The sequence below is a fragment of the Nanorana parkeri genome, unplaced genomic scaffold (assembly GCF_000935625.1).
Source record: "Nanorana parkeri isolate BGI_ZX_2015 unplaced genomic scaffold, ASM93562v1 scaffold62, whole genome shotgun sequence".
Taxonomy (NCBI): Eukaryota; Metazoa; Chordata; class Amphibia; order Anura; family Dicroglossidae; genus Nanorana; species Nanorana parkeri.
The window spans coordinates 2,426,513-2,451,417 of NW_017306330.1; the positions used below are offsets into that span (position 1 = coordinate 2,426,513).

The 24,905-nt window shown below is 44.1% G+C and overlaps 1 protein-coding gene across 1 annotated transcript; it reads left to right on the forward strand.

Annotated features, from left to right (window-relative positions):
• Nucleotides 1-1,821: 1,821 nt before the first annotated feature.
• On the forward strand, nt 1,822-24,548 carry OSGIN2 (oxidative stress induced growth inhibitor family member 2). The gene is made up of 6 exons (XM_018576279.1): nt 1,822-1,852; nt 16,727-16,866; nt 19,597-19,733; nt 20,602-20,793; nt 21,564-21,655; nt 23,127-24,548. Exons 2-6 carry the CDS (start codon nt 16,800-16,802, stop codon nt 24,169-24,171), a joined length of 1,533 nt encoding a protein of 510 aa, XP_018431781.1. The 5' UTR covers nt 1,822-1,852; nt 16,727-16,799; the 3' UTR covers nt 24,172-24,548.
• Nucleotides 24,549-24,905: the final 357 nt, after the last annotated feature.

Genomic DNA, 24,905 nt, shown 5'->3' on the forward strand with positions numbered 1-24,905 from the left:
AACTCCCGAGTTTAGTGTCACTTTAAAAATTAGGTTTATTGTATACATGTAGTATGCTCCGAGATCCCCCCTTTTTCTATACCCAGATAGTGCAATACTGAACCCAGCCTCTTCCTTCTGTAGTGGGTGTTTTGTGTATACATCATTTATAGGGCTGCAACAACTAATCGATTAAATTGATAATAATCGAGTATGAGAATAGTTCGTAACTATTCTCATTATCGGTTAGTTGGGGGTAGAGGGAGGGAGAGATTTTTTGTTACTGCAACCAATTGACTAGTTGAAAAAATAAATCAGGCAACTAATCGATTATGAAAATAATGGTTAGCTGCAGCCCTAATCATATACAAATTTTCCGTTATCAGCAGGAATTCAGTGATCTCAAATGTTTTTGTAGGCCCGGTAAGGAGCAGCAGAAGAGGGACATGTGCTGAGTAGACCCCATTACAATCAAGGTAAGAATGAAGCGTGCTGAGCAGAGGGGGTGACCCCGGTACAATCAGGGTAAGAATGAAGCATGCTCAGCCATAGGGGGTGACCCCGGTACAATCAGGGTAAGAATGAAGCATGCTGAGCCAGGGGCGTAACTAGAAATCACAGGGCCCCATAGCAAAATTTTGTATGGGGCCCCGTGATTGCTAGTTATGCCACTTGCAGAGCCCCAGCGGAGTGACCCTGCTGAGCCCACCATAAATTCTCTATGGTGGGCTCTGCAGGGTCTGAGATCTCTTACCTGTCAGCGCCTCTGTGGTCCCCGGGCCCCCTCTGCTATCGATGGGCCCCGCCTTCTCTTACATCACTGGCCCCACCTGCTCTTAGGTCGCTGGCCAGTGATGTAAGAGGAGGCGGACCCCGCCTCCTCCATTCCGAACACCGCCCTCATGTGCCGCCTGTCACTGACACAGCTCCGCAGCGGCTATGAGGGGAAATGCGCCGTGGCCGCTGCTGAGCTGTGTCTGTGACAGCCAGCACCCCCACATGCCATAGCGACCCAGGCGGCCCTGGCCGGGCCCCCTGTGCACGGGCCCCATAGCAGCCACCTGGGTCGCTGTGGCGATTGTTACGCCACTGTGCTAAGCAGAGGGGGTGACCACGGTACAATCAGGGTAAGAATGAAGCATGCTGAGCAGAGGGGGTGACCTCAGTACAATCAGGGTAAGAATGAAGCATGCTGAGCAGAGGGGGTGACCCCGGTACAATCAGGGTAAGAATGAAGCATGCTGAGCAGAGGGGGTGACCCCGGTACAATCAGGGTAAGAATGAAGCGTGCTGAGGGGGTGATCCCAGTACAACGTGGGGGGTCTCCAGTGATGCAGCCGGTAAGGAGCAGTAGAAAAGGGAAATGTACAGAATAGAGGGGGTAATCCCGGTACAATTTGGGAGGGGATATTCAGTGATGGAGCCGGTACAATCGGGGGGTCTCCAGTGATGGAGCCGGTACAATTTGGCGGGGTCTCCAGTGATGAAGCCAACTCACATCGCTCCGATCGCCCGCCTAGTTATAAACTTCTGAACAGCGTACAGCGAACACGTTCCCCCTAAGCCACGCCCAGCGCTGCTGTCACCGAGGCTCCGCCCTCCGGCTCCGGCATCCAGTGAGTTTCTTTGTCTCCCCCCGTCCGCGGCCCCCGTGTTCCCGCCCCTACACATGATAGACAGGCAGCTCCTCAGTGCGGGCCGGTGCGCTGTGCCTCCTCTGCCCTCCCACACATCGGGCTTTAAATCCCGGGCCGGCGTTCAGTGTGCGGGCACAGCGAGCAGCGGAGGAAGAACGCTTGTGGGCGGCATGGTGATGAGTTGGCCGCTGGCATCAGTGTGAAGGAAGGAGGTCTATGCCATAGCAGCACACCGGGTGAGTAAGGGAACGATGAATGGGCAGAGGGGCGGGGGCACCACCGAGGATCCTCATTCATCTCCTGGTGACTGCATCCTGGTAGAGCAGGTGCCTGCTCCGGTCTGATGGCCGCCTCCGAGCGGCACCATGCTGCTGCCTCATCCCCATGTTCCATCTTCCTGCAATTATCGGTGCGGTGCATGTCATTGCCGGTGCGCGTTATGTAACGTGAGCAATGCGTCAGCCGCATCCCTGCATGTGTCATCACACCCGGGGTCCCGGACATAGACTTGGCTTTGGAAGCGGTGGTCCTGTTCGGGTTCAGTATGTGTGCAGCAGATGTTAGGGGCGGATCTCCCCTCCGGGGTCACTATAGAGAAGAAGGATGCGTCTTGTCTATTGCATCAGAAAGTGCAGAGCGATGTGTGTGTTCACACGACCCCTGAGAAGGGGCAGAGGACATGTGTATTTATTCATTTATAATTAAAAGGGGGGACATCCACAAGCGCCAATATTAACATCTCTAAAGATGACATGTGTCACCCCTTCATTATATACACATGGGGGGGGGAGTCACCCCCCTGAAATCCTGAGGATTCACTTGTATCCATCATATATCTTATTGCCATCACTGGAATCATCATCATGTTTGCTCTGCACCTTCTCCATTTCCTTCCTACTTTTCATTTTGCTTCCCCAATTCAGAGTTCCTCAGCAGCTGTCCTCTGATTGGCCGATGGTCATTCCATTTCAGAAGTCATTCTCTGTGAGATTATTTGCACTCCAAAGTGTAGATGTGACCCGTTCTGGTGATCTCCGGGATCTTCTGTCCCTCACATTTTATAATCATTTTTGTAAAATGTTTTTGAATTTATTTTTTAAGTGACACTAAACTCAGGAGTTAAATCTTAAATACAGTCCAGTACCCTGTGATGGACTACAATCTCATGTTTTTACCGTGTTTCCCCGAAAATAAGACACTGTCTTACATTTTGTTTGGCTCAAAAAAAACACACTAGGTCTTATTTTCGGAGTTGGTCTTTTTTTTTTCTAATGTACAACAATCCACACTTCAACCAATCGCTGGCCAGAATGAGTGAAGCGCACTTTCACTAGCACTATAGAGGAGGCATCGGCTTATGCGGCTTTGCTCCCTTCCGGTGGCTTCCTCTAGCGCTGGCTTAGTTGGCACCGCTGATTCTCTCCCGCGGCTCTTCAAGTTCCCCCTTACGCCACCACCAGCCCTGGGAATGGTCACAACTAGGTCTTATTTTCGGGGTAGGTCTTATATTTTAGCAATTCCCAAAAACAGTACTAGGGTCTTATTTTCAGGGTAGGTCTTATTTTCAGGGAAACAGGGTAGTTTGTATTGGGATTGTAGTCCATCCCGGGAGTGATCTTGGAGCGGTGACTACTTTACAACACACACAGGGACCATGGGGAACAAGTAGCCCCCCTCCAGAAGGAAGGACGGTGTCGGCACCAATTCAGAGGTGATTTGAGGATCTACAGCTGAGTGACGCACAAATAAGATACATTTTGTTATTAGTTACAGTACTTGAATGTATTTTTAAGATTTAACTCCTGAGTATAGTGTCACTTTAAAGTCAAAAGGGTTTAAGATGCTGATGAAATCACTTACAATGGATGCTGCTCCTTAATGTATAAAAGTTTTAGCTTCCTGTAGAATCAGCTGCTCCCCTGAGCACTGGTCCTGATATCCTGTTTTAGGATGTCTCCTTTCCCTTTCAGGGTCCTATGGAGCCACCCTTGTGTGTGCCAATAAGCTGTGTGTGTCTCCACAGACACAGCAAGGTTAGTCACGCTCCCTGATCCATTTTCCCCACTCCTTTTTTCTTTTTCTTTTTTTCCTCCCTTCTCCAAGCTAGTAGATGAATGGCTGCTGGAGTATGATCTGTCCCTTGTGATGTTGTACTGGACAGGAAGTTTAGGGAAGCCGTGCTGAGAGGATTGGAGCTATTTGGAAACATGGTGACTGTAAGTGTGTGGGCAAAAAATGTAAACGACTTTGCTGGGAAATGTATATTTGGCTGATCTGGATTCATCATTGAAAAAAGTTTGAGTTTAATACTAATTTAATGCTTATTTCATTATAAATATGGAAGTTTCAGACCCCTCTCCAGAAATATACAAAGCCTGATGAAGGGATCTAAGATATCTCAAACGCGTGCATCTCATACTCGTACTCAGACCCAAAAAAGTGGTATCGGTGCATCCCTACTAATAACTTGAGGTTACCCATAAAAGATATTACCTAGGTGTCTCATTATGGACCATTCGCAGAGCCTTTTGCCCTGTAAATCTGCTCTGTGAATGTTTGTTTTGTGCAAATAGAACAAACATTCTTAGTATATTTTCGCTATAGGTTCAATGTGTTTTTGAATGTCATCTTGTTATACCGCATTATGGCCACCAGATGGACTGGAGGAACATAGGAAATTAATGCCTATATTCTGGGCTCGTCGGCTCCACCTCGTGGCCATAACACAGTATTACAAGATGACATCTGATGAATACATTAAACATATAAAGAAAATGTAACAAGACCGTTGGTTTTGGGCTCAGAGATCTGCAGGATAAATGGCTCTGCAAAAGGTTTATAGATAGACCCCTAAAACTCCAAACTTTCTGCACTAATCGATGGTTGAGCTGGTACAATAGTCTACACAAAAATTATAAATGCACTCATAATGTATTTATTGAATTTTTGTATTCAAGCCCGCAAAGCATTGCAGCTGTGATCAGTGTAATGCTGAGGCTTCTAAAGACAGTTCCCCCCAGCCCCAGGTTTAGACCAGGGAAATGCAAAATGTTAGAGTTGTCCCAAAAACATGATGTAAGGGGCCATTTTTTTCAGTGGGGACACTTGTTTGGGGGATGCACCTCACTTTCTGTTGCATCCCTGGGATAAGAAAGCCAGGGAAATGTCTCCAATGGTACACGGACACCAAAAAATAAACTGTCGGGGGACTGTTAATTCTTCCCTACTCATCCAACACTAAAGTTCTGGCCATATACAGTCATGGGCAAAAATATTGGCACCCCTGCATTCCTGTCAGATAATGCATCACTGCGCAGATAATTGTTGCAATTATAAACGTTTCGGCATTCTCATGTTTATTTCTTATGTTTGTATTGGTATGACACAAAAAAGTGGAGGGAAAAAAAGCCAAATCTGACACATTCCACACAACTCCAAAAATGTACTAGACAAAATTATTGGCACCATCCATTAATATTTGGTAGCACAGCCCTTGGAAAAAAATAACTGAAATCAATCCTGTAACCCCCCGTCCCCCCCCCCCCCTCCAGTGCTGACTGCGGCGTCTTCTGTGTCCCACTGAGTCTGTCCACGTGCACACTGCGGGGCTGCCTGCATTGACTTGCACTGTGTCTCTCCTCTCCCAGCCTAAGATCTCTCCTGCACGGCCACTTGAGAATCTTCAGACGGGAGCGAGCAGCAGTGACCTGAGGTAAGTAAAACCCTTTTTGGTAACTTTTTTGTTTTTGCATATATCTATTGCGAGCAAGCAGTAGATGTATGCAAAAACGAAGAGTTGAATTATACAACAGCGCTGCATGACGGAATAAATGTCAGTCAAAGTACCGCAGCGCTGAATACTGAAAAATGGCCTGGATGGGAAGGGGGTTTAACACCGCGGATGTCAACTGGTTAAGGTACTTGAATGTATTTTTAAGATTTAACTCGCTTTAAAGCACAACTTCGGGCAGGATTGCTTTCCCAGGTTTAGAGCCGGCAAATATTTACTTTCCATGCCGGAATACTTCCAAGTCCTGCAAATCATTTAGTTTATATGATGCAGGAAGTTCCCTTACCACTGTACTTCCTGGCTGCAGATCTCATAGACCCCAACACTCCAGTCACATCTCCACCTTCCTTCTCCTCCAGGCCATTCATGAAACACACAGCCCCAGTCTCTGTTTTGTGAATGGCCTGGAGGAGAAGGAAGGTGGAGATGTGACTGGAGTGTTGGGGTCTATGAGATCTGCAGCCAGGAAGTACAGTGGTAGGGGAACTTACTGCACCATATCAACTAAATGATTTGCAGAAATGTATTTTATTATTATTATTACTACTACAGGTATTTATATAGTTCACATTACTCCCAGCCCTCAAGGAGCTTACAATCTAAGGTCCCTATCTCGCATGCATGCATACAAGGGACAATTTAGATTGGAGCCAATTAAAGGAGAACTATGAGGCAAGTGAAAATCACTCAGCCTTATAGTTCTAGTCGACCTGTGACAATGAAACTGTCACAGGTCGGCTCAATAGATCGGGAAGTGAGCGAACACATACCGTCGCTCGCTCACTTCTCGATCTAAGGTGGAGATGTGACTGGAGTGTTGGGGTCTATGAGATCTGCAGCCAGGAAGTACAGTGGTAGGGGAACTTACTGCACCATATCAACTAAATGATTTGCAGAAATGTATTTTATTATTATTATTTGTACAGGTATTTATATAGTTCACATTACTCCCAGCCCTCAAGGAGCTTACAATCTAAGGTCCCTATCTCGCATGCATGCATACAAGGGACAATTTAGATTGGAGCCAATTAAAGGAGAACTATGAGGCAAGTGAAAATCACTCAGCCTTATAGTTCTAGTCGACCTGTGACAATGAAACTGTCACAGGTCGGCTCAATAGATCGGGAAGTGAGCGAACACATACCGTCGCTCGCTCACTTCTCGATCTATCCCTGCAGAGAGCCGTGACTGTCGCTCACGGCTCCCTGCTGGGATTCCCCCCCTCCCCTGTCCAATCCTCCAGCGCTGACTGGCGGAACGGACGGGGGAGGGGCGGGTACAGCTGGCTATGCCTCTAAATAGCTGTCACTCACGCAGCTGGGTGGAAGTTGACAGTAAAGCCGGGATCCGTCCCGGCAGCGGCGCCTCAGTATACCGCGAGCTGTAGCTTTGGGTGACGGGAGGACGCTAGTTTGTGTCTTCCCGTTACCCTTTGGAGAACTATGGGGAAAAGCCCAAACCCCATAGTTCTCCTTATAACCTATACAAAAGACAAGTTTCCCAGCATACTTACTGACTAGCCTGCAACAAAACCAATAGCCCTGTCTAACAGTGTGCTTTAAAATCCGAGGTTTTTAATTATTTTGCAAAAGATGTGCAACTAAAACCTCTATGTTTAACACGTACTGTTAGGCAGGGCAATCTGTTTTGTTGCAGGCTAGTCAGTAAGTATGCTGGGAAACTTCTGTGCTTTGTATTGTTAGCCCTTCCATGTGCACCTTGCTACAAAGGCGAGTGATAAATGATGTGGTCCATGTATCTTTAGCTTGCCAGTTAACCTACCAGTGTGTTTTTGGAGAAGACTCTAACCACTACACAACTGTGCTGCCCAATACTCCTAACTTTTTTTTTCACTTCCTGTTGCATCTCTAAGACAGGAAGTGGAAGGAAAGCTTCCCAGTTGGGCACAGACTAAAAACATTAATGCTGAACTCCAAGATTTTGTAAAAAATTGCTCATTTTGTACATTATTGTTAATAGTTATGGTATTTGAATGTATTTTTACTGAGTTTAGTGTCACTTTAAGAAAAGTTACCAAAGGAGGAGATCTGATGTGCTTAATTCCCTGTGAACTTTTATCTCCACATTTTTATTTTTTTTCCCTTCGGTGTTGTCATTGTGTGAACTTTGAAAGCCAAGTCTTTGTGAGGTTGTTGGCTGATCAGTGAATGAATACAGGATATTGTATGCTGCCTGCTGGGAGATCTCCGTCACTGGCGGCATGTTTATTTTCATTGGTCTGCTCTGTCATGGCCATTTACAAATCTCTCATTTGTGTGTACTGTAACATTCACATGAATGACCCTGCATGTAGGAGAGGGTACAAGTGTGCACAAAATCAAGACCTCAGACACCTAGTTTCCAAAAAGTTGCTCTATCCTATTCCTATTAAATGGTAAAAATGTGTTTCTTAATATGTACTGGTTTGTACTACTTTTCTGGGTTCCATTTCTTTTGTATGAATGGCTCAGCCAATTATTTGATGTGCCTGCTAATAGCGCTAACATATATTAGAGTGCACAGAAAGTAAAGGTTTGATTTGGCTCTGACTGTGCTGGAACTGTTGGCATTCCTGAATACATCAGCTATTTTGTAAACAGTTGTGTTTGATCAGAGCTTACCTTCAAACACCTAGTACAGCTTTCATCAACCTTTATAACCCTCAAATACACTTCCACGTCTTAGGGAACCCTTACTAATGATTATCATATCTACAATTCATGGGACATTAGTGTGGACAGTAAGTTGTAGATATGAGAATAAACGATGAGCAATGCAGCATACTTAATGTATTTTACACCCAGGGCTGGTCTATACAAGAATATTTTTATTTGCTAAAGCTGATGATTATCAGAATACAAGCTCAGTAGAAATTGTAATGCTCCCTCACATTGGTTTTGTATGAAAAGAGACCCCTCTTATATAAGGTTATTGGAGAAGTTCCCCCTTACACTAGTGGTCAGTAGGAGGAATGACCCTTACGTTGGCGCTTTCACTGGCGGCCGGTATAGGGCCCCTTACATTGATGGTCAGTGAAGTGCTCTTTTTGCATTGGTGGTCAGTGGAGAAGAGCCCCTTTTATATCAGTATATCAGTGGTTTGTTGTGAAGGGTGCCATTACACTGGTGGTCAGAATTACAGTGGTGGTCAATGGGGAGAATGCTCTCCCTTCCTCATGGGTACCGAAAAGACCATTGGTGTCGCTTATCTGAGAGACTGAACTTGTTCACTGCTCAAGGAACCCCAGGGCAACCTCTGGAGGAACCCTGGTTGAGAAAGGTTGACTTGGTAAGATGTGCTTCTGAGTTGGCTTAAAGTAGTCGTTTTTTACCCTAATGCATTCTTTGTGTTAAGGTAAAAAATGTCCAGTACCTTTTTTTTTTTTTTACCTGTGCACACCTGTGTCACCGCCACTGGTCCCCGATGCGATCCTCTGTTCCCTGAACTTCCTGTTTTCAGGGCTAGGATACTGAGCGCAAAGGCTCCTTCTGCTGTCAATCACCAGTTGGGAGGAGGGGCGTGGCCTGCCACAGGGCTGTTACCTATGGACGCTCACAGCTACTTGCGGCACGGCTGGGAACGTGTATGCACAGGTGTCTCCACAGCAGCCGCTTAGCTGATGGAGACACCTGGGCAGGTGGAGAGTGATGCGCTGATGGAGACACCTGGGCAGGTGGAGAGTGATGCGCTGATGGAGACACCTGGGCAGGTGGAGAGTGATGCTATGATGGAGACACCTGGGCAGGTGGAGAGTGATGCGAGAGCCCACTAGAGAACGAGGAATTGAAACATTTTTTAAAAAAAAATGGATCTGCATCCCCGATGTGTCTCTCTAATATAAAAAAAATATAAAAAAAATAATAAAAAGCAAAGGTTTAATGTCACTTTAAATGCATTTGTCTTCATGTTTTACGGGACCCGTTCTGCTGAAAATGGACATTTCAGTATATTTGTTTTATCATGACCTTTTTATTGATGCTTTGCATGCACCCGTTGTATTGTTCACAGGAACTTTCTTTACTACAACTTGATTGGCTGTACAAAATCCGGTTCATTGAACTGTATGGTAAATAAGGATTTGAGTACACTGCCACTCGGACAAGCGTGCTTTTTGCTGACGTTGGGGGATTGAGCCGACCAGATGGCATGTATTTGACCATTCAGTCTGGTCACATTTATGGTTTAAATGCTCAAAAGCAATCCTCCTACAAGACCAATATATGGGGGGATGATAGATTGATGACTTCAGCAAATGTTGGATGGGCTTTGTGATGTGTCCGTTGACGTGTATTCATACACGTCATGTACGGAGCAGTCTTGCCAAAGTTTGAATGGCTTGATTACAATGTGAATAACCGTGACGGATATTTGCTCAGAGGTGTGTGTGTGTGTGTGTGTGTGTGTGTGTGTGTGTGTGTGTGTGTGTGTGTGTGTGTGTGTGTGTGTGTGTGTGTGTGTGTGTGTGTGTGTGTGTGTGTGTGTGTGTGTGTGTGTCCACACAAATGGCTGAAGAACTGTCAAAATACATATTTGTAAACTGTTTTACTTGCCAATAGAGCTTTATTTATATCCAGTGATGTACAGTACACCTCTCTGTGGCACCAAGTAATCCTAGTTCAATGCGGCTTCCTGTGTCACCAATCTATCTCCCTGTTCACTGGATAATAAATCTGTATCAAGCAACTGGTAAAACATTGTCAGAAAGTTGTAAATACTGAACTTCTATTCCTGGACATGTGTGGCACAGCTTTATAAATCATCAGTTAAATTATATACAAAGGTAGAACTTTTATTAAGTTTTGGATATAGTGAGAGAAGGGTTAGATCCTCGGTCAAGTTTTTATTGCTGTCTGGGTCCCCGCTGGAAAGAATAGCCCTTTATTTGTGCTGATGATCGCCAACACAGAAGCGAGGGGGACATCCAACATTTTAGTTATTATCAGAACAGAAGGTGACGTGAAAATCTTCCAATGAGGACACCTGTTCAGGGGACAAATGTCTAAGTGATTTCCCCTTACTTTAGGAGATTTAATTTAACTTCCTGTTGTATCTCTAGAACAGAAGCGATGGAAAATGTCCCCAACAATATATAATGCATAGTGTATAGAAACCTTAACAATGATCTCTGATTTTGCTTCCTTTTGATCTGTTAAATATACACTTGAAAGCGTTTTGCTATAGCTAAATAAGAAGTGCAAAAAATACCCATCAATGGTGTCAGAAATTTAGAACTTTCCTGTGTTATCTCAAAAGGCCTCTTTAGCTTCCTAGTTCTTACATTGGTACTACAGATCAGTTGGCATTTATGTTGTAGACAAGGGTGGAGGGTTTGAGTAGTTTAGCAAAAGATAACTGGGAGGGCTGACACCACTCTGCACAAAAATGCTGCGTGTTGTTGGCCCACCACAGGACTTGGAAACTGATTGCATTTCTGGCACATCAACAGGTACCTGCAGGTTCCTGGTGGGTTATGTTTTTATACTTAAAACACTGACCCCGTGCAAAAAACAACATTTCGGAACCTAAAGTTGTCCCTTTATCAGGCAAACACCATGACTGTTTGCCTGATGAAGGGACCACTTTAGTTTCCGAAACACCTAACAGTTCCCTTTGGCTTAGCTAAAGGATGGGTGTACTTTTGAGGGCCAGTTCACAACCATCGTGGTGTGTTCCAGAGCGGTAGCTGCTGGAACGCACTTTAATCGCACACTAAACTCCCCCTCTCGTTCTGGGGCAGGAGGGGGCGTGGCAGTGCATTGAAGTCCATGGCACCACAGCCATGCCCCCACCCGCAGTGTGCTTGGACACGTGGCAAAACATTGCCTGTGTGCCAGTCCAAAGCGAACATAAAAAATGACTTCAATGCATCGCCATGCTCCCTCCTGCCCCAGAATGAAGGGGGGAGTTTAGAGTGCGATTTATAGTGCGTTCCAGCAAGTACCGCTCGGGAACGCTCCACAATTAGTGTTAACAGGCCCATTCACATCAGCACATTGGGATAATGCACCATGTGAACCATCTGTGCGTTTTGCGCTGTGCAAAAAAGTTGCAGGTCCATCATTCTTTTCAGGGCCAGATATTGACGGCCTGCTGCTCTGCCTTTCTGTGGAGATACCCCACACATACGCTGGTGCCAGGTATAGATTTTTTTCTTTTCTTCCTGTAGTGATATATCCTGATGTACGAGTACAAAGTGTGATGTAATCAATTCTTCTACCTACTGTACATTTCCTGCACCTCTCTTCTTCCTCCAGCATTGTTCATGTGATGTAATAGGAGAGCTGATCTCTAGATAGAAAGATAGAAAGCTATCTTTGCTCTTTTGTTAGCTAAAAGTCAACGTTGCAACCAACTTCAGAAAAGGATCTGAAATCCTTGAGGTTCTGCTCTAGAATAAAAATATCCAGCTAATTAAAATGGCTGGAAGACGTTTGTATGTCAAGTTTAATTCTAATTCTTTTACTGTTTAGTACAGCAAATCTATCCGAACTTCTTAGGTCTTAGAAACTGGTGGATTTCCGTTTTACAAAAGCAACCAAATTCTTGTGGTCCATTTTCTCTCTCCTATATATATTTTTTATTTATTTTCTGTGTTGCTGATGGCTGTGCAAAAGCAAAGTGAGAGGCTGGTTGTTTGGGACACCTGATACTTTCCTTGACCAGATTAGACAATTGGGAGAAGTAAAGGAATAAGCAACATTCTACATATTGCTTTACTTCTCCCAATTGATCTCTTCTTCCTTTTTTATTTTCACCTGGTAATAAGGCCAATAACACACTTCCTGTCTTAGGGCGGCTCCACTCTATGGAGGAGCAATGGAGTCACCACTGGAAATTAGCATTGTCACCACGTGGAGTGGTAAGCTGGCCATACTCCTATAGATGTTCGATCGGATATTTACTTTGCTGCCAAGAACCCACGTTCAGTTTTTAGCTCCAACAACCCATCATGCACAGACCAATGTTGATTTCGATAATCGTTCGTTAGCAATACCAACTCACCGAATTTTGCCAGTTGACAGAACAGATTTTAGTCTGCGCATTTGCAGTGTTCATTTTGCAATGTATTTCTTTTTATGAAAACGCCATTAATTCATCCATTTTGCGTTCGATTCGAAAAAAGGTTTTCCCGCCTGCCCGATCGAGGAGTCCATTGACCTGCATTAGATGTGAGGTCGCCGAGGGAGTGGATGGGGAGAGAGGTGCTGACCAGGACCGAGGATCAGGTGAGTAAGCCCCCGTTCACATTAAGCGGATTACCGCTCGAAAATCGCGCATATTGCCACGCGATATCGCGAGATCTCACTCGTCCAATGATTTTAAATGGAGCTGTTTCAATTCTATAGCTCAATGTAGCCTGTAGCTCGTCGCTGTCGCTTGTGCAGGATTCTTTTTTGCGCGGATGTTGCGTGATTTTGCTTGTTTTTTCATGCAGCCCAATAAGAAAGGTTATCTTTATCTGCAGTTCTTTAAGCAGCAACCACAAATAGGTTTCCAGTGCTTGTCTGAAAGGATGGAAGTACCATCTGTTTATGTCTAAAATGAATGTAGGTTCTATTTGTTTCCTTTAATGAAGTAAACTGAGCTACTCCAACAGGCACAAGTTGTTGTATACAAATACTTTTTTCAAAGTAGTTAATTTTTGCTACTTTTGAGATTATTTATTTTTGCTGCAGTGTTTGCTTTAATGTACTTTGGATGTGTTCATAAAAATATCTTGGAGTTTCCCCAGATCGCTTGTTGATTTCTAAGATCGTTCCATGAGCATTTTACTTTGGTATAATAAGGCAGCTACCAAGTAAGTAGGCATTGCCCACAGGGTATTTGTTTTGGAAGGCAGGGGAAGCTTTTCCTTTTTAGTAATCGTAATCTGTATCCTTGCTTGCCAAATGTGCCTGTTTCTGAATAAACAGAGGTTGGAATGCAAATACAAGCAAGCCTGTTTGGTATCTACGCCACAACAAGGGTAGACTGACCTGACCTATTTTATAACACCTAGAATGTCATAAATCACCACACCACCAAAGATAACAATGGGATGTGAATCATGATTATTAATAATATACACACTACTTTATCCTGGTTCCTCCAAAGAGAAGGTTGAAGGGATACTGCATTTCACACATTATTATTTTCTTTATATTTAAAGGCTACGTTTACTTTTCTGACCATGTGTCGTGTTACGCCAATATTCAGAGTGTAAAGGTCCCCACACACCTTAAGATAATCGTACGATAATCGTGGGAAATCCCGCGATCGTACGATTATCGTAAGGTGTGTGGAAGCCGTGAGACCTCTACTACTGTAAGGCCGCACGACTTTAAACTTACAAACATGTTTGAAAACCCGCCGAGCATCGTACAATGTTCGGCGGGTGTGTAGCATGTTCGGAAGATAAAAGCCGGACGGGCAGGTGTGCGCAAGCGCACACTGCCCGTTCGGCATTGCGGTCATCAAAGGCCCGCCCCTCAGGGGGCGTGGCTTGTGATCATCGCAAGTACGATCTGCCTATGCAAGATAGGCAGATCGTACGTTTTTTAAAGTACCTTACAACCATCGCAAGACAAAAGTCTTGCGATGGTTGTAAGGTGTGTGCCCAGCCTTACCTGAATTGGGGGTATGTTCTTCCACAAGCTGGTTTGGATTTTGTTAATTTGGTGCAGCTATGCATCGCTCCACCCACACAGCTGTCATTCATTCACAGATCCTTTGACAGGGTCTTGTTAAGGGAAAAACTACAAGTTCCATCAGCCACTGCAGCAGAGGGACTTGTAGTTTGTGCAGTGATGTGTGAGATATATATATATACATATAAATTTTATTTTTCCTGTAGTGTCCTTTAAAAATAGATTGTAGCACGTTTCAAGTGGTACCAAGCGTATACGCGCACGCGCAATCGGCGTGTTTATGCATGGCGTGTTTGTGAGGTTAGTAAATCAACCCCACTGAGTTAGAAAAATGTGACAAAATCGTAGGATCTACAAAAGAAGTCTTACTTGTTAGTCAGTCTTACTGTCTGCTCCTCCATTGCTCAAGAGCTACAGCTACCTGGAGAACCTTCACATTTAACACTTCAGAAATATTGGATGCCGCTTTCTAGTTTAGCCCACTGGTACCTACATCGCTATTAGGGGTTTAGCTCAGGTTCAGATCCTGTTCAGTCCAAATCTGAGTTGGTGTCAGCCCTACCTGCTTTATTTCTGATGGATTACAAACACAGACCTCTCCTTATGCCTGTACCCCCCTCCCCCCCCATCTTCTCTCCATAACCCCATGTACAGGCAGAGCGCTTAGAAAGCTATGAGCTCACAAGGTCTCCCGGTATACAAAAAAAAAATGGTATCTTTAGTAAAACAATTAAGTAAAATAATGGAATGCTGAACCTCTGTCGGCTTCCCTAGTGCGGATTTTCCTTCACTTTCAGTCTGGTAAAACATTGTCCCCAGAACAAGAAGTGAGGGGAAATCTCTAACGGTTCCCCGGATAGCAGTCAGTCTGACATACTGCACATTTTAAAGCCTCATTGTGTGCGCCCTGTAATGTGTTGCTTGATGCGTTGGCACGTGTTGCTGCATTTTTCCTATCCACATCTAATGGGTCCCTAAAGTATGTCCACACACCAAAAATAATGCATGCCAGTGTGCATTATAATGCATAGGTATGAATGGAACCTTAGAATTCATGAAGGGGACTTTGCAATGTGATCACATTGAAGGAAAGATCTGTGTGCAACTAATATCCCGTTTCAAATACATATGAAGTCTGGGAGGGGAGTGACCGCATATCGGCAGATAATAATTAGATCATGGATAATCATTTTTATCAGCCCTCTGTGTTGGGTCAAGGGTTTGTTTGCAACACAACTAAATCAATGTGGTGTTAATGAGTTAATGCTCAACAAAAAGTTGAAAAGGAAATTGATTAAAAAGGAAAGACATTTAGTTTTACTTACTACTACTTTATTACTAATATCCTTAGTTGACATGTGATCACCCTCTAGAACCTTATAAGCTATACTTGTCTATATTGGTTCTGTAGCTCTCTGGCAACAGTGTCAGCTTATCCAATATTGGCCGCCTATATCCATTGAGGTATCCTATATACAGAAAGATGAGGGACTGGCCCGGAGGAATCTTGGATTAACCTGTATTGCAAAATGTGGGGTCCAAATTGAAATTGTGTGAGATCTGAATTGCTCTTAAACCCTGATGTAACCATAACCTAATCTGGTAGCCAAAGCTGCATGCAGTAACATATCCAGGGTATGGCATATGCCCTGGTTACCACTTGAAGGGGGGGGGCACTCCGTGGTTCAGCGAACTTCGCCAACCAACGGAGACAGCTGACTTTTGTCTCTCCCCACCGCCGGCCAGAACGTCCCAGGTTACTAAGAGCTGGGTGGGGAGATGTGTAAGAGCCACATCTCCCCACTTAGCTCTTGGCAACCTGGGAAACTCTGGTCGACATCCCACCCAGGTCCTGGCAACCAGTGACATCACTGGTTGCCAGGAGCTGGGCAGAGATGTCAAGGGCGCAATTTGTTGTATTTACACCTCTGACTGCATGTTGCCTATCTGTTCCAGAACCCCAGCATGGTTGTGGTGTTTGACCACAGGGGTTCTGTCAAAGGGTTCCCTTAAGACCTGGACAATAAGTGGCGCTGCCTGAACGCTGAAACAACTTGGCCCAGGCTGTGTATGCCAGCTGATAGCTTTCCTTGTAAATTAGGTTATTGGAAAGCACTGGAGGTTTAGTATCACTTTGAATTACATAGTTCTGGCTGTAGAGGGAATCGCAACATCACATATCCCATGACCAGGGTCTTCACTGCAATTGGGCTGCCCATAAAAATCCCAATCTGCGAATCGGCAGCATGGATTGGGTCGAGCCAGTTCTTTACAGAGAAACTCAATTTTTTTTTCTTCTTTTAATTAGTGATTTTCCAAAGATGTCAGGGATTGTACAACACTACACTATCTTTTTATTTAATGCAATGTCTGTTTTTAAGAAGAACGTAGCCCAGACAAAGCTTGTTTCTGTACTGGAAAGCACATGGTATCACGAGTATCTGGTGTTACAGCTTGATGCATTGTCAACAGAAAGAACTGCTTTGGTGGCCGAGGATGAGGGAAATACTAAGGTCACTCTGCAGACGTTTTAACTCTGTGCTGGATCCGGGTTCTGTGAGGCACTACATTATGTAAAACCATCTAATAAAGATGAGCAGGGGACTATCCAGTTCCCTGGGTGTAGACTAAGTGTAACCTCATTGGATATATAGATTACCTCATGCAACTTTCTTTTCTTTTTTTTTTTACAGCAAGGGGCCCTGGTAGCAGAAGACTGTGACTTGCTAGACCAGCATTGAAGCAATAATATTGCGACTTGCAGCAATGCCATTGGCAGAAGAAAACTGTCTCTCTAGTGATCCTCCACTAACTTTGCCTGTGGTTGTTATTGGTAAGATTATCTCCTTCATCCAAGTAAATAAGTGTGTATGTGTGAGACACATTGGATAAGAGTTTCCTGGAAGCAGGGAGGCATCTATATCATGGTGCGAGAAAATGCTTAGTAAAATGGGGTTCTTCTGAAAAATCTAAAATCTCATTGGATCTGTCTCTTTGAAAAGTTGTATCAAACCAGTGGCGTAACAATCACCATAGCGACCCAGGCGGCCGCTATGGGGCCCTGGGCACAGGGGGGACCGGCCAGATGCCGTGCGGGACGCCTGGGTCGCTATGGCATCCTCTGCTGGTGGCTTTCACTGGCGGCTCTGAAGAAGAATGCACTGCTGTTCAGGTCACTGACACTAATCTGTGCAGCAGTGCGTTCCTCCCCACAGAGTTAATAAGCGCCAGCAGCGGTGGTGGAGCAGGCTGGACCCGGCAGTAGAGGAGGAGGCGGGGGCCGTGGTCGCCAGCAGGGGAGGGGGCGGGGCCCAGCGTCTGAGGAGGAGGCGGGGCCTATCAGCGACGGTGGAGGAAGAGGAGGCGAACAGGTAAGGAGTGCGACCAGCCCACCTGAGGGTGACCCTGCAGAGCCCACCATAGAGTCTTTGGTGGGCTATGCAGGGTTACCCTCAGGTGGGCTGTGTGGGATCTCAAGTGGGCTCTGCAAGGGGTATAACTAGAAATCACGGGCCCCATGCCAAATTTTGCTATGGGGCCCTGTGACTTCTAGTTATGCCCCTGTATCAAACATTGCTTTTTTTTTGTCTGAAAGTTTCCCCCACAGTGTCCTCATTCCTATCACATATCTATATTGGTCTGCTCTGCTACGTACTCTGGGCTTAGCCTGTCAACTCTTCAGTTGAGGGTTCTAGGAAAGACAAAGAAAGATGAAAGAAGAGTATCAAGAGCAGAGTTGTGCAGGCGGGATGCCTTAAAGCAGCTGGTGGCCAGGTTTTAGTTAATAACCTGGTCAATAAATACGACAGAGTGCCGCTAACTTGAATCTAAATGCCTGTGTACGTGAGTGTGGATTAATCTCCCTTGGTTCCCCTAGTACTATTGAGCAGTGGAGAATGATTCTACCCATGATATATGTAGTTTATAGCTTTTCAACTTATTTACATTTGTAATAGAGCTGCAGCTAACGATTATTTTCAAAAATCGATTAGTTAGCCGATATTCGTCTTCATTTTGCTTTTGTCCTTCTGGTCCCCCTTCCTACTGTTTCAAGTATATTGTGATGATTTCTGATGGGACATCTCTGGACCCTGTATTTGAATCTCCTAGTGCTTTCACTAAGAGAAGTTCTGCAACTTTTTGTAAAGTATATCATCATGGTGTAAGGATGTTCTAACTAGATTACCCATGCCTGAAATATGTGACCTCATACATCTGACAACTGATACTTGGAATCTCAAATACATGGGCCTCTGCATACATATCTACCTGGTATAAAGAAAGCACTCTCAACAAGTCTCCTATGGAAATAAAGATCAAACTTGTCATCTTCATAAATTTAGAAATTCTCTATGGTTTGAAGCAAGGGCTTAAGTATAGACATCGCAAACCATGCAACTGCTAAGGGACCTGGATGCACAGGGATCTCAACATTGTCTAGCTACTCGATGATTTAGAAAGGTAGCACTAGCATTTTGTAAATACATTTGGATGGAAGGAGGGTATATATAGTTTGGGGACAATTGCTGTGAAACAACTGTGTATTCTGTATCACTAGAATTGCTTTAAAGATGGACAATAGAGAGGCAAGGGTGCCCCTTGACAGTTTTGCTATGGGGCCCCTAGTGGGCCCTGGTTAGAAACATATGCATGATAACATGTTGGAGACTTTACAGGCTTTGTTATCCTCGGTTGTGCTGCAAATGAAGTTATTGAACAGTTCCATTGGGGTGTGTGGTGGGTCTGGCTAGCGGCAGGGGCGCAGTGTGATTGTGCCAATTGCCAAATCTTTAGGGGCACTGCGGGCATCTAGCCCTCCTGTACCAGGCCCCATTGGGTCAGCAGAGAGCTTGCCTTGGAAGCTGCCGCTGCTCTGCAGCTCTCTCCTTCCCGCTGGCTGCATGCTGCGGTCTATGTCCCTTCCGAACCACACTGCTAACACCTTCTTGCAGAGGCAGCTGGGATCAGTGGGGACACAGCCTGTCCAACTGCCGGCACCCAGCAGGGAGGAGAGAGCAGTGACAGGAGGACTCAGGATGCCAAGCAGGGCTGTCAGAATGGAGAGCGGAGCTGTGGGGGCTGAGTGGTGCTTTAGAAGGCCAAGCGTAGGTTCAGGAAATATGTGAAATATTTTGCTGATCCTTCTGTGTATTGAGCGAACTCCGAGGTGATGGGTACTGATCACTAGGTGTTTGTAAATAACTGAACATAGTTCATTCATGACTGGGGGACATACTATCATTTACTCAGTTTCTGAATGCACAGGAGCACTCCGTACAAAGGCTTCCTGTCCATTCATAACTGGGGGGAGTACTACGTCTCTACAGTTAGTGAATGAACAGGAAGCCTCTGTACTGAGTGCACCTGTTCATTCAATGCTGGGGCTGTGGAAAAAGCCACATGTACAAATTATACTGCAGATCTAAATTAAAATGTAGAAGACTAACACTTGCCTGATTTTTCTGACCCCCTAATGTTTTTAAATAGGGTGAGTGAAATGATCTAAAATGAGAGCAATCCTGTTTTTTATATAGAGGGTTTTTTAATGTATTTTCTATTCCAGGAAATGGCCCTTCTGGAATCTGCCTGTCGTACCTGTTATCTGGATACAGGCCATATCTGTCTCCAGATGGACTGCACCCCAATCCAATCCTGCACAGCAAGCTAGAGGAAGCAAGGCACCTCTCCATCCCTGAACAGGTAGATGCAGTGCTTCTCCTTCATGGATTCTTATATTGTCATGTGACATGTACTGTACTGTGTTGGGCATGTCTGATTTTTGGTTCCTACATTTATAAAATTGCCTGTGATTAGCTTATTGCAGCAGTGAGACTCTCATTCTTCAGCTGATATCGTTCTGTGTAGGTATATGAATGAGGCCACAATAATGTGGACTTTTAAAAAAAAATTTGGACATTTTTACATGCAGGTGTTTGTTTTGGTTGCCATGGGGATAGACTCAGACATTTTGGCTGGGGTTCTCTTTAAGTTTCTCAACCCATGAGTTTGTGGGTCCCCTCATTTACCTCAAAGGTCTGTGCAAAATATACAATGCTGAGCAGAGGGGTGCACACTGATATAATCCTACAAGGGTCCAAAGAGGGATTTATTTTTTCTTGCACTGTAGTTGCCTAACTTGCTTAGGGGGAATTATTGTTTGTTTCCTTTTTTAATATATTTTCTTTGTGTGTTTATTCGTAGTTTTAGTGAGGAGATCCTCTTTAGGTGCTCCCCTGTTCCTGGTTTCACCTTGTTTCATAGGGTTCAACTCCTTAGTTTGAGGAAACCCCTTAAAGCTGAGCCCCACCCGTTTGGAGTTTAAAAACTCATTCCTATGCCCCACTTTATTGGACCCTGATGATGGGTGGATCCTGGCCCAGAATTTGGGGTCTTTGTAACAAAGGGTGATCAGAAGCATGCACAGGGAAAGAGGTTGCTTATAATTTGAAGGCCAGCATTACGGTGTGCGTGGCACAGAATGTAATATTATTTCTGGTTAAGTGATTCATCTTTTCTGAATGACCAACGTGTTATTTCTGTATTTTTTTTTTCATTTTTTTAAATACAGGATTTGGAATACTTGTCAGAAGGGCTGGAAGGCCGTTCCTCTAATCCAGTAGCAGTGCTGTTTGACACACTCCTTCATCCGAATGCTGATTTTGGGTATGATTACCCATCTGTTCTACAGTGGAAACTGGAACAAGAGCACTATATTCCTCATATAGTACTCGGCAAGGGGCCCCCAGGTGGGGCATGGCATGTGAGTCCATGTTGTTGATTTATTAGTATTATTTTTTTTTAAACTGTAGAGCCCCCATAACGCTGCACTTTCCTCACACTGGCAGTTGTTATGGAGATTGATAAATGGTGGATAGAAGGGACCACAGTTGTGCTTCAATAAAAGGTATCTAGTTTAATGAAAAATCCCAGATATTTAAGTAGCAAATGGGATTCCCTTCCTTGACTGCAGAATATCTAAATGGCTTTGTTAATCCTGGGATCGTTTAGTTATTTGTCTGTTCCCATTTCCTCTACTATAATATTTAGGCACTGATTTACAAGGAGCAGAATAGAAGCTTTTATTACATTATGAGTGTCAGGCTTTATGACCTGCTGAAGAAGAGTGGGCCAACCATTTTTGGAATGTTCCACATGTGCCGTTGGAAACATGGAGGCCCATAAGCATTTTTTTTCTATTGAAAGTAGAATTTTGTTTCTGATCAGTGCATTTGGGTTGGGTTTGTTTCCAATTTTGATGTAAATAGTGGTTAGCAGCAATCTTCTTTAACAGCAATTCACATGCTATCATTTCTTTTTGTATTTATTGCCTATGGGTGCAAACCAAAAGCCGTTCTGAACTTTTGATCTTCATAGTTATCATTCAGCAGGTTTCTGCATCTCCTTGTAATCTAGCCACTAGTCCATAAATACTATTGTACCCTTATTTTATTTTTAGCAGGTTATCCAAAACGTGAAATACTTTTTCTTTGTTCAGTGCACCATTCTGATGATCTTCATTTCCTTTCCCAGGATATGGAAGGGTCCATTTTGACTCTTAGTCTTGGTGACTGGATGGAATTACCTGGACTTAAGTTTAAAGACTGGGTCTCTGGTAAGAGGAGGTAAGTGTACAGCATTTTGTGTTGATTTCTGCTGGGAAGTAAATGAGATGTCCCCTGGAGCAATTTCCTAATTTTTGCATATACATGATGATAAAATCTGAATATTTGGCTAGAAAACAGCTTAAACCCCTCCCAAACAATTAGATATTTCTTAAAAGCAGAGGCCTTCTAGAATAAACGCATTGCATTCATGCTGCATGATATTTGCGTAAATATTTATCAAACCAATATTTTTAGGATAAAATACACTAAAATGAAAGTGACATTAAAGTCAAAGATATTTTTCCCACCCCCAATGTTAAAGAACTTTCCTTTTAAATGATGTTTCCTAATGCAATCTTTCCTGTCGTTTTTTCATCTGTCCCTCCCAGCGCTGCTGCGGATCTCCGATCCAGCGCTGACTCCTCTGTCCTTGCTGGCACTTCCTGTCCCACGGTGTCTGCATGCGGGTGCACGCCGTCCATATACTTACCTTGTGTCTCTCCTCGTCTCCTGGCCAAAAATGTGAACTGCGCATGCGCCCGCCCCAAGATGCTTTGCGGCCGTCCGGGAATTTTCAGATTTTCGGACGGGAGCGAGCAGGAAAGACACAGGTAAGTTTTTTTTTTTTTGGTTTTTTTTTTTAAGCGTTTTTATTTTATTTTTTTTTACACCATTTTGCATATACCTACTGCTTGCTAGCAGTAGATATATGCAAAAACACCGGAGGGTTTAACGACCCTTTAATTTTAGTGCACAGAAACAGAATACAATACCCAGTTTTTTTGGTAAAAGCTAAAAGGTGGGGTAAACGGATACCAAACATATATCAAGCCTTAAAATTGCATGCACCCGTGAAATGGCAAAGCTTTAACTTTTTTCATTTAACTTTATTGCTATCACATAAAGTGCTTACAAGCCCCCTATGTGATGGCAAAGAGGATGTGACAGGTCCTCTTTAAGGAGACCTCAGGGGACCACTAATGTCACCTCTAGACACGATCTGTGCTTCATCAGTTTAATTTCTGGCCACCGCACAAAGAAATGACAGACTGAAACTGCAAGTGATCTAATATACATCACTTCTGGGTTTAGTGATTTGTAGGGGAGATCAGCTGCTGGAAGTGTGCTGACCTCCTTCTGATCGAAGTGCACCGACCTGCCATGCCAGTCCCAGGCCCGCACAGGGGACAATGGAGCTAGGGGATAACTGGCGAGGGGGGGGGGGAAGGGGGAGAAACAGACTTCCCAGCTCCATATAAGCAATCGGGCGGCTCTGTAGCTGCCTAAATGCTTTTATGTGACAGCCATTGCCACCTGGAATTTTTTTTTCATACCATGATCTTGGTAGAACTGCTTCAGGACAGCGCCATTTATATACAAGGTGGTCCTGAATCTGGTAAAACAAGCCCTCACTGACCTCTGTAGCTGCAGGCACTTGGCAGTAATTCATCCTTGTTTCTAAGAGTAGTTTTGTTTTCTCGTTATCCAGAAATACCAAAAGTGACCGTGCTACCCCAGCAGAAGTGGCTGCATATTACAAACATTATGCTAAAATAATGGGCATTCAAAGAAACTTTGTAGACAACACCTACATCACATCTGTAGCAAGACCCTATCGGGAGCAGGAGCAGTCTGACAGTCATGAGTCTGAAGATGTTGCACCAGAAGAGTCTTGCATTGACAAAGAAGATGGAGAGCCCATGTTAAAGAAGAACTGGGAAGTTCATGGCTATCGCAGGGCAGCTGATGGCTCTCACCAGCCCTTTTGTCTTTTTGCAGAAACTCTCATTCTTGCCACAGGAACATTTGATGCACCTGCTCGACTAGAAGTTCTTGGAGAGGACCTCCCATTTGTTTCACATTCCATTGCAAAGTTTGAAGATGCTGTTGGCAAGGGGAGGCTGAGTGGAGCAGTAGACCCGGTTTTGATTGTTGGGGCCGGGCTGACGGCAGCAGATGCCGTCTTGTGTGCTCACAACAATAACATTCCAGTCATCCATGTTTTCCGTAGAAGAATCAATGATCCAAGTCTTATTTTTAAACAATTGCCAAAAAAATTATATCCAGAATACCACAAGGTTTATCACATGATGTGTACACAACTCGGTACTGTTGCTTCCAGCTTGTATCCCCCTTATACAAGTTTCCCAGAGCACGTTGTACTTTCTTTTAAGCCTGATATGAAGGTCGTCCTTCAAAGTAACAGTGGACTTAAAAAAGTCATAAAGATATCGACGGCTTTAGTCTTGATAGGTTCACATCCAAATCTGTTTTTCTTGAAGGAGCAAGGTCGAAGTTTGGGCCATCTTCCCAACCAACCTATCACCTGCAAGGGTAATCCTGTAGAGATTGATCCATATACTTATGAGTCCTCCAAAGAACCGAATCTTTTTGCCCTTGGTCCACTTGTTGGTGACAACTTTATCAGGTTCCTTAAAGGTGGAGCACTTGCCATAACACGATGCCTGGAACTGAGACAGAAGAAGAAAAGACATCGACTTGGGGAAAGTAGAAGTGATGATGGTGTGTCATAAACCTACCATTTCACTTATGCCTACCTTGGCATCTGCTTCTCTGGAAACCTTTTCTAACAATCTTTCATGATCTGCAAAGGTGCAGATTCCATCAGTATGTGTTTTTGCACAGTGCAATGTATTTCATAACCTATGGCAAGACTAAAAAAGAAAAACCGTTTGCTGCTTTTGTAGAAGATCCCAGAAGACTACCCACACTTCTTGGACATCAAAGAATTATATGTTTCCTTGTGCAATTTGTCACGTTTATATTCTGTTTTATGCATTTTCAGGTGCCGTTGACGGTGTGCTCTTCCTTTTTTTTTTTGTTTTGTTATATATTCGTTTATTTTGGAGCTATTGAGTAAACAGTAAAATGAAGGTAGATGCATCTGTTCTATTGCATCTATTTGCTCTGTCCTGTTTTGAAACACTAATTCACTTTTAGTCAGGATTTGTAACTTTTGTTATAGGTTTGTGTTTTTCAAGTGTACAGAAAAATGAGTACAAGAGCCTAAAAATGTTACCCAGCCAAGGACGCATGTGTCCTGGATTTCAGCAAAGTTCAGTATAAATCAATCCAATTCAGTCAAATGCGCACCAACACGTTATAGTTTACATTTCTACAAGTGCTTTTTTTTGTGTTTTTTAATATTTTATCTCCTGATTATAATTTCATAAAAATGGCTATTGCACTGCTATCATTTAATGCAGTTCTTCTGTATGCAGTATATCCCTCTTAAAATAAATCTATT

What these genes read in the sequence shown, in the direction of transcription:
- OSGIN2 (XM_018576279.1), top strand. Translation starts at nt 16,800, where the DNA reads ATGCCATTGGCAGAAGAAAACTGTCTCTCTAGTGATCCTCCACTAACT. An exon ending in TTTGCCTGTGGTTGTTATTG is followed by an intron (nt 16,867 to 19,596) that starts GTAAGATTATCT and finishes TTTCTATTCCAG; the next exon opens with GAAATGGCCCTTCTGGAATC. An exon ending in CCCCAGGTGGGGCATGGCAT is followed by an intron (nt 20,794 to 21,563) that starts GTGAGTCCATGT and finishes TTCCTTTCCCAG; the next exon opens with GATATGGAAGGGTCCATTTT.